Source organism: Glycine max, chromosome 19, assembly GCF_000004515.6.
Source record: "Glycine max cultivar Williams 82 chromosome 19, Glycine_max_v4.0, whole genome shotgun sequence".
Classification (NCBI taxonomy): Eukaryota; Viridiplantae; Streptophyta; class Magnoliopsida; order Fabales; family Fabaceae; genus Glycine; species Glycine max.
The window spans coordinates 25312-35124 of NC_038255.2; the positions used below are offsets into that span (position 1 = coordinate 25312).

The 9813-nt window shown below is 35.6% G+C and overlaps 1 protein-coding gene across 1 annotated transcript; it reads right to left on the reverse strand.

Annotated features, from left to right (window-relative positions):
• Positions 1-539: 539 nt before the first annotated feature.
• Positions 540-8327, reverse strand: LOC100788629 (sphingoid long-chain bases kinase 1). The gene is made up of 9 exons (XM_003554790.5): positions 7972-8327; positions 7143-7885; positions 6658-7029; positions 6171-6264; positions 6036-6073; positions 4038-4184; positions 3197-3296; positions 1309-2243; positions 540-941 (listed from the first exon to the last, which is right to left on the reverse strand). Exons 2-9 carry the CDS (start codon positions 7638-7640, stop codon positions 801-803), a joined length of 2325 nt encoding a protein of 774 aa, XP_003554838.1. The 5' UTR covers positions 7641-7885; positions 7972-8327; the 3' UTR covers positions 540-800.
• Between the last annotated feature and the right edge of the window lie 1486 nt (positions 8328-9813).

Below are 9813 nucleotides of genomic sequence, written 5' to 3' on the forward strand. Positions count from 1 at the left end.
TTATTGAGTCTAAAAATAAAATACTGTACACCTTTTCCTTCTACACAAGTGTGAAAAATATTATTGTATCAACACTTTTCTATTAATAGTGTTTCACTTTCATTCCAATAAACATTTTATTTTATTTTAGCAATCAAATACCTTTATTGTAGTAAAATATTTAATAAAAAAATGCTTTATTTTTTTCTTACTCTTCCCCGTTTTGCTAGGATTTAACAAGCGCCTCATTGCTCTACAAGTTTATGTCCACGCTTTTTTTTTTCTTAAGTTACTACCTTACCTGCCTCGTTCACCATCAGTTGATTCTGATTTGGTTTGATCAATTTTAACAACAGCTTCTAATAAAGATTGTGTAAGATGAGGTTCAGTAAAACTTAGAATGTAGACCCGACAACATCTCGAGTTTAACACCATGTTGTGTAAAACAGTAAAATGGATGAGACCAAACATGATAACCAGATATCAAAAAACATGATAACCAGATATCAAAAAACATGATCACAATCAAAAGCTTTAGAATAAGAAAATCAGTTGACCAATTCAAGGAAATGGTGATCAGCAATACATTCAGCTTCTTGTTGCAGGAAATGTGCAGTTTTTTTTTTTCATTTTTATGAAAGCAAAGTAAAGACAGGTAAGCTAGCAACAACAGATACATATAACCGGAACAAAAGATTTACAAAGCTCAGCTGTTACAGCGATAAGGAATTTGCAAGACAAATTGGGCATCTGGATTCATATATATGAGAAGGTACATGAACTTCCCAGAACCCATGAAAGAATTGAAAAGAACTCGGTTATCATATACGAAAGCGACCAACAAGCCTGCACTGTTCTGGAAGCAAAGAAGAAATTACTTGTCCATTGAGTGGGAAAAGCTCACCATCAATACCACATCCACTGTGAGTGTGCTTCCCAGGCTTTATCCTCACAGACTTTACCTACATCCAAAGGGATGCAGCATTTATACAGTTTTAACAGATACAGAAGCAGAAATTACCAGGATAAAAGAGAATGTGTAGCTTCTGCAGACTATATAGTATAGCCAGATATGTCGACCAAGACATCACTCTAATAAATTCAACTACACATTACACAGTTTAAAACTAATCACAATTGTCAATTTTAGTTTTCCAAAAAGGAAGGAAAAAGATTGGAATATATACTGTACATCATTAAAGGTGATTTTACCAGTTTATAGTCATCAGAATATAGTAGTGTGATTGTGTGAAAAATAATTATGCAGTGATATTCAACAGAGTTTCACTGAAAAAAATCTTGGAGTAAAACAACTATAAATGCAAATACCTTGACATATTCAACATATGGCAGTGAAAGATGTCGACCCATTTGTAGAAGTAAGAAAAATCTCAACAGCCTCAGCCTTCCACTCCCATGAACCAAGAGCAAATCTAGAGTGTTATCATCGTGCTCAGCTTTGGGAGCAACCACCTGAGAACTCTGAACAGTTCTACATGCGTGGTTGCAAACCAGAATGCCAAGAAATTGTCCCTTTGACACAACCCATTTATCTCCAAAATGGGGCACAACCTCCTTTGCAGATCCTATTTCTGTATCATCTGATGGTCCCGGCAACTCAATTGGATTTTCTACATCCCAATTATTAGGTTCGGCATCCCATTTTGGTTCAGCATCCCATATAGGACCTGGATCAGACAGTGTTGATGATATATCCTCTCTATCATTTGTCGCAGTATTTCCCCATCTAGAGGTATCATGTGTTGTGGTCAATCCAGTCCATCCTTTATCATTCCTTGACTTAGATCTGGTTCTTGGCCAGTTGGGAGTTGTTGACAGAGGCAGCTGCGGATGGATAACTTCTGGCTCTGCTGTTACATTGCCCCTTCCAGACGATAGGCGCTTGGACTTTGGATCTAAGCCACGCACCAATTCAGAAGGTTCAGTGCTAGCATGGGTGCTACTACAGGTATCCAGGTCTCCACCAGATATACGACTAGGAGTCATTATCGAGTCAATACTTGAAAGACTAGATGCTCTGGGCATTCCATCCTTATTTGATCTGCTCATGATGTCAGTGTACAGATCTGACATGTCAACTACTTCCTTTTCACCTGAAAGCTTTCCTTCTCCCTCAGTCTTTGAAGCTGGAAGATATTCAACTTCATAGCTGTAGTGTGGTAAGCACAGGAACTTGAAGAATCCAGCAACAAAATACCGCAGCGGGCCAAAGCGCTTCTGATATTTTTCAGAAAGTTCCAACACTGAAATATGGAAAATACATAAGACACTTAATCCCATTTAAAACTGGACCTTAATAATTGTGTCAGTGCATTGATCAACTGCTTTCAAGTTCAAATACTAAATAAAGGTTCTATTTTCCCCTAGCTTTTTATTTTATTTCCTCAATTTATTTATTCTAACATTTTTCAGTTACCACTAACCAAGTAACCATTGTTAAATTATCATAAAGGTTACATACTTCAAAATGAAAAATTGGTCAATAATGGAAAATCTACCAAGAGAGCAGAAATGCAGCACCCCTCCATTCTTCCTAATGGACCTAGCCCTTAATTTCTTCAGTCTCCACCACCAACCCAAATTTTTACTCCTAGTACATTTTTACCAACTGCCAGACATGCCCATATGTATCACAGATAAGAGTTCATATAACTATCCTATCAATTACCAAAAGTTCCTATCAGCTCCTAAAGAGAAAAAGCTTTAATAGTTTATATAAAAGAACCATTCAGGAGCCTTCACTTAGAATGGCTGGTTATTATTAACACGGTATTACTAAGTGGTCAAGAATTAAATCATTGCCAGACCCATTTTTATAAAAGTTGAATTTCAACACATTGTGAGATGGGCCTGTGCATTGTTTAGGCTTCAAGCCCAAAGGGCTCTTGTGTGGGGAGCCATGTTAGAGATAAAAAATTATTCATAAACCTTCACCTAATAGCTTAAGCTTTTGGGATGGTTGGTTCTTGACAATAAATTCAACATTAAGGCTAATTATGGAAAAAAAATTCTTAAGCCAGACATGGTTAGCAAACTATGGAGCTAAGAGCTCAAATTCAGCAGCTCAACAAATGTAGCAACAACAAGAAGCAAAGGAAAGAACAATGCAATTAAAGCAAACAGTTTCCCTCCTTTATCCTAAAATTTCTGCCTTCAGTAATAACAAATAAGAACTTTATACACTGCATTGACTTACCATCACTAAGAAAACCATAATATGAGACAGTTAATCCGTAGTGAATTTTATTGGTCTGAATCCATTCAACAGCAAAGACATCTGTAGCAGTAAGACCCCCCTGAAACCAGAAACATAATTAGTTTACTAAGTAACTGCAAGGGTTTATTAAGTATAAAAAAAGCGTGAGATATCAAGAAATCTACACAATTGTTGACATGGAAAACAGAAGTGACAAATAAACCAAAAAAATGTTCACCTATTTAACCAAAATAGAAAGTGCTCATTGACATTTAATTCATTCACCACACAAATCATGTTTAATTAACAGAGAACAATGAGATGCAATTGACTAAAGGGCAAAATTTTCATCCAAGGGTAAATATTGAAAAACACCCTAAACCCTGTTGGGCTTACAGCAAAATTTGGAAACAATTCTTCAATATAGGAGGAAGATGTAACCCCCTCCACACACACACACAGCGCCATGTCCATTTTATGGGAACTAAAACCCACTTCCAATACTTATTTCTGCTTTCCTGTCTGACTATGACTAGAATATTATTTTATAAGCAGATGGTGCTAAAATAGATCGATCTAAATAGAGAAACCACAGCACATTATTAAAAAATATTAAAGAGTGACAAAAGAAACTGAATGCTGACAATGAATAAACATTTTAATCAGAAGAGACAGTGTCATAAACAGGAAGAATATTAATACACAAAAAGAATATGGCCCATGTCTGTCTAGAACATGGATATGAACTTCAAAGTTATCAATGCCTATTTCTAACTATAAAATTTATTAATCGCATGCCCATCACTTACTTGAGAAGAGGAAAAAAATGAAAAAATGATACCTTTACAATAGCCATGGCTGCAGAAACTGGATCTCTAACTCCAAGAACAGTCCATACCAGTGAGTTATCAGAACCAGCCGGTATAATTCCAATTGGTATAGATATTCCTTCCTTTTGATTGTCTCTACTAAGGAGACCATTAAGAACCTACAAACCAACCATGTCATATAACTTTCCCATCATTAATGATGTTTGTGTGTGTGTGTTAAGAGCAGTACTCCTACAAAAAGCACGGCCTTTAATATCCTTGTTCAAAAGATGATAGGATACAAAATAAAACAGTGACAAGACACAGCACCTTAATAATTTGAAACAATTTATATAAATTATGAGTAACTGATAAGATTCTTATAAAAGGAACAATTCTTTATTTATATTGAAGGTATACACAATGATGATAGATATCCAATATGTCTTCATGATAAGAGATCCTTCTTCTCCTTTTTTTTGTATATTCTAATAGATGTTATCAATCAGATGATTTCAAAGTCTATTGATTGGGCTATAATCAAAGGTAGCAAAGCAGGTCCAAATCATAGTTGTCAATACCAGCATAGCGGAGCAAAGAGGCCGACCCCAAAAGTGGGATAGCGGGATAGCGGATAGCGGATAACGGGATGACCGCCCGCTATTCTAATGTTTTTTTTATATATGTTAAATAATTAATAATATATATATATGTTACAAAACAGAAAAATAACTCAAAACATAGTTACTTAAACAAAAGTTACAAAACATAAAGTAGAAAAATTTATTGAAAATGATAAAATACCCTCCAAAACAAATTAAATAACCATGCTTAGAGGAACCGAGTTTGTAGCACTTGCACCAACGGTTACATATAAGTTTTTAGTTTTCCTACTAAATAATATATAAGAAAAAAATAATGTACTTAAATATAAATTATTTTATTTTATGTTATTTAAAATATTTTTTATTTATTTTTATTTTTATTTTTAATGATTTTTTATTTATGATATCAAATTTTAATAATTTTTTTAAAAAAATAATTGTATTTTTTATTTGAGATTAATAAAATTAAATAACATTAATTAATTTTCTTAATCAATATAAAATTAATTATTTGTAGGAGTAAAGAAAAATTACTAGTACTGCTACTAAAATAGATTAAATGAGAACAAAAAGAGGAGATATCACGGTGAAGCCACGGTTGAAGTTGCGCGTGGAGACGGCGTCGTTGGAGAGGCAGGAGGGGATGAAGCCGCCACGGCGGCGCGTGAGGGGGAGGAGGACGGAGGGTGGCGGAGGAGGAGGAAAAGGGGGAGGCTTGGGTGGGAGGAACTGGAAGAGTGACCTTCAAATCGGAAATTCCAGTGCTTCCTTCGAAGTAGCAGCGCGAAAAACCGCTCCGCAACCCGCGCCGCTCCGCTGCGATAGCGGCTGCTCCAGCCGCAACCCGAAACCGCACCGCTACACACGTGGGCATGGGACACATTATGACCACAGCTGAGCCAACTACCAGTTCGGCATAGTAGTGGGAAGGAGGGCTGAAATTCAGCTAAGATCTATGTGGATATAAGAGGAGAGAGAGTGGGGGCAAGGAAAGAATCAGTGGTGTGATTGGAGAGAGAACCAAGATGCTAGAATTCATGGATTATCATTGAGTTTTCTTTTCATTCTATGTTAGTTTTCATACTAGTACACACATACTAGACCCCAGTCCCACTGATCTGATATCAGTACAGAAGAAGAGATACATATATCTGTTTCAGTGTTCTGTGTAAATCTAATCCAGGTCCTATCAAAACAATTAATAACTATACTATCACACAATGTGATAATGAAAGAAACCTTGAGCCACTGGAGTTGACAAGAAAGGTAACCAACATTTTTCAATCAGTCCTAGATAGCTTATGATCCAGACACAGAAAACATATGAAAGACTCTTTTGGCGGTAAAACACAAAGAAGTTAGTATTTTTCATCAAGAAACCAGTACATAGAATAAGTCACTGAATCATTAAAATAATGTGCTGACCTCATTGATTATCCCATCACCACCAACACAGATAATTCCTGAAAGAAACACCAGAAAAGTGGTATATGTGAGGAAACATTAAATGGTAACAAAATATAATCAACACATGTTCAGACTACAGAGCAATGATTTTACCATCAGGGCAAGTGCTGATGTCTACACTTGATGCAAGATTTCTAGCATGACCAGCAGATGTTGTTTTGACTACCTCCAATCTAAACCCAGCAAGCTGTCATAGTACATGCCATACATATAAGTAAGAAACTCACATGCTGCTTTACTCCATCTGGCCTATTGCATGTTATATATAAAATAGTGCAAGTACTTCAACGATAATGGTTGAAATATTAATCAAAGACTGAAATGAAATAAATTAATAATGATGACAATAGTAAGAATATGAAAGAATAATGTGTGGAAAGACATTGAGAAACTAAACATAATATACATATTAGTATTACTATAATTATCAGTCTTGCACAATGTCCTGCTGTTTTACACAGTAAACCTTTCTAATTTTATTGCCAAATTTGAAACCATAAAATATGCACACTACCACAGTGATGAAAATAACAACACAATCATATGCAGGTTACAGAATCCAGGAAAGAGTGTACCGTACCTTAAATATGGGTTCCACAATGCCATGGAAAACTTTACTTGAACGACCCCGACCTGATCGTGGGTTTAAAATCACAAGCATCTTAGGTGGAGTTTTACATCTAAAGAGCAATTCAGGAGGGGTATCTGTATGAAGTAATTCTGAGGACGCTTGCTTCTTCGAAGACAGTAAAGGGTGAGGAAGACAATTCACGAAACAGTGTTGATCTGCAAATCCACCAACCCATTGAAGTGCTTCTTCTATGCTAGAAGCAACAAAGCGGAAGTCCTTGCGACTTCGTCGAGATTTTATAAAGCAAGAAAGCCCACATGAAGCTTCTTTCAATGGGTAGGAGTGCACTGTGAAATGTCTGAGACCAGCATTATAAGAAACCTGTTTAGAACATGGGCTAAAACTAAATTAGTCTTCCCTAGCTAGCACAGTAGCACCTATGACAGAAGTATTCAAATTCAACCTTGCTATCTGACATAGAAGCAAATGCATACCGAGATAACATCATAAAGATGCAGCACATGGGATCCCCAAGCCAAGGCCTTGCTTGTTAGTTTGGCATCTACAGCATTTTGGTTGGTTATATCAGAAGAAGATTGTTGAGCATCAGCAGCAGCATTATTTATTGTAGCAAGTTTTCTCTTATCCAAAATGAGTTTTCCAGAGAATACGACATATCCTAACAAATCAGACTTCTCATCTCCTCCTCCTCCTCCAGCCCCTGCAATGTCAATCCTATGCTCAAAATTCTTGGTTATGTCCTGATCATCTGGACGAATGGTAGTGGGGGGGACACTGGTCTTCCTGGAAGTCGCCTTGACTTTGCCACGTTTTTCAGGGAAGACGATAGGAGAAGAGTGCTCCCCCGTAGCTATCTGGGAACACAATCCCAAGCGTCTTAGAGATTGTTGAGGTGAGGGCAGCCTTATTGCCGATGATGATATCTTATTAGTGTTAGTACTACCAGTAGAATTCCGGTGCATATCTCTCATACTACTACCATCAATCTGACAAACACGCGCAAGAGCATGACGCAAGGGCTGAGCCACCTTCAAAATTCCCCGATTACCGATGTTAGGGTTTTTATTTGCCAATCTGCAGCTCAGATCACGAATCGACGACTGGATCTATAAGCAATCTGATCTGAAGAAGCATCGAGCAAAATTGTGATTCGGCGGCTCTGTTTTTTCTTAGTTGGATAGTCCGTTAGCGTGATATGAACTACTAAATCTTCTAGCTACAAGAATGAATAAAACAAGGGTGGGTGGGTGGGTGAAACAAAACAGACGGATAGATAGATAGGGATAGAGTAGCAAACCAAACCTGTGATCGATCGAGTCGAACACAGAGAGACAGACAGACAGGGCTGATTCTCAAATGAAAAGTTGCGTTCCTTCCTTCCACCTTGAATTGAATTTAACTCAGGATCCCTCAACCTCAACGGACTACCCACTTTCCTTTGCCGTCATCCGGGTGTTTTGCCAGTTGTGACAACATTTTTTTCTTCTTTTTTAATACTAAATAAATTATTCAAATCCCAAACAAACACAACACCTGCCACTGTACCAGCTCAAACTCAGTAGTCAGTAGCACTGATGTGATGAGATGATGTATTAATCCAACTCCATTTACATGAATGAAATGGAATCAAAATGATTCGATCCAATCACTTGAATCAATCTTCCATAGTGGATTTACTTTGTATGACTCACGTTATATTTATTAGTTTTTTTTCAAAATTATTGATTTATGTTTTACCAATTTCAATTTTAAATTGTACTTACTCGATCCCTAGATAAGTTTTTTTAAATTTTGGTTCATTCTTTCTTTACAAGACTCTTTTGAAATTTTCTTTTACTTTTTTATTCAAATATTCATAATTACTTCATAATAAATTATCTGTAATGAAAAGATAATTGTATTTTCTCTTTTATAAAGTTATAAGGATTGGACAAGAAGAGGAATACACATTAATCAATTAGATAAAAAAATAATTAAGTAAGAAGTCATTGCTAATAATTTTAAGGATAATTTTGATAAAATAATATAAGATATTAACAAATTTAATATTATTAGCTATATTAGTCAACTTTCTTAAATGATATAAATTATTTTAAAGAGTCTAATATTTACAATAACTAATGCATTTTATTTTTTACTTAAATAACCTTTTGGTTCCTATAAAATAAGAATTTTAGTTCTAAATTGGATAAAGGGAGTTTTCTTGGCTTTTCCAATACATCTAAAGTATATAGGGTTTTTAACATTAGAACTTTAATTGTAGAATAATTCATTCATGTTAAATTTAATGATGAACTAACGTATGATAAGAGACTATCAAATCTCGAGGATGATTATGCAAATATGCAAAGAAGATCATTTGTGCCTCCTAAAGAAAGATTAAACAATCGAAAGAAATTTTTTCTTACACTAAAGAATCTTCAAATCATAAGCCTCAGACGAAGGACTGGAAGTTTGTCCCCCATCATCCACAAGATCAGATCATTGGAAATCAGACTGAAGGAGTCAAGACCAGATCATCATTCAAAGATCTTGCTTCATGTACTCTTGGGTCTGAAATAGAGCTCAAGACCATAGAAGTAGCTCTAACAGATGTTGATTGGATCATTGCCATGGAAGAAGAGCTTCACCAATTTACCAAAAACAACGCATGGACTATTTTTCCCAAACCTAAAAACCAAAGCATCATTGGAGCAAGATGGGTATTCAGAAATAAACTGGATGAACAAGAAAAAAATGGTAAGAAACAAAACTAGGTTAGTAGCTCAAGGCTATAACCAGCAAGAAGGTATTGATTTCATTGAAACATTTGCTTTTATTGCTAGACTTGAAGCTATAAGAATCATGCTTGTCTTTGTTGCTCATAAAAACATAAAGCTTTTTCAAATGGATGTTAAAAATGCTTTTTTAAATGGCTTTATTGAAGAGGAAGTATATGTCATACAACCTTCTGACTTCAAAGATCATACACTTCCAGGCCATGTTTTCAAACTTCAAAAGGCTATATATGGTTTGAAATAGGCACTTCGTGCTTGGTATGATAGACTGAGCTTTTTTCTTTTAGAAAATGGATGTATGAGATACAAAGTAGATACAACTCTTCATAAGAGAAGTCGATAAGGATTTCATTATAGTTCAAATATA

What these genes read in the sequence shown, in the direction of transcription:
- LOC100788629 (XM_003554790.5), bottom strand. Translation starts at nt 7,640, where the DNA reads ATGAGAGATATGCACCGGAATTCTACTGGTAGTACTAACACTAATAAG. An exon ending in CAGCCATGGCTATTGTAAAG is followed by an intron (nt 3,297 to 4,037) that starts GTATCATTTTTT and finishes TTCTGGTTTCAG; the next exon opens with GGGGGTCTTACTGCTACAGA. An exon ending in TTATGGTTTTCTTAGTGATG is followed by an intron (nt 2,244 to 3,196) that starts GTAAGTCAATGC and finishes TCCATATTTCAG; the next exon opens with TGTTGGAACTTTCTGAAAAA.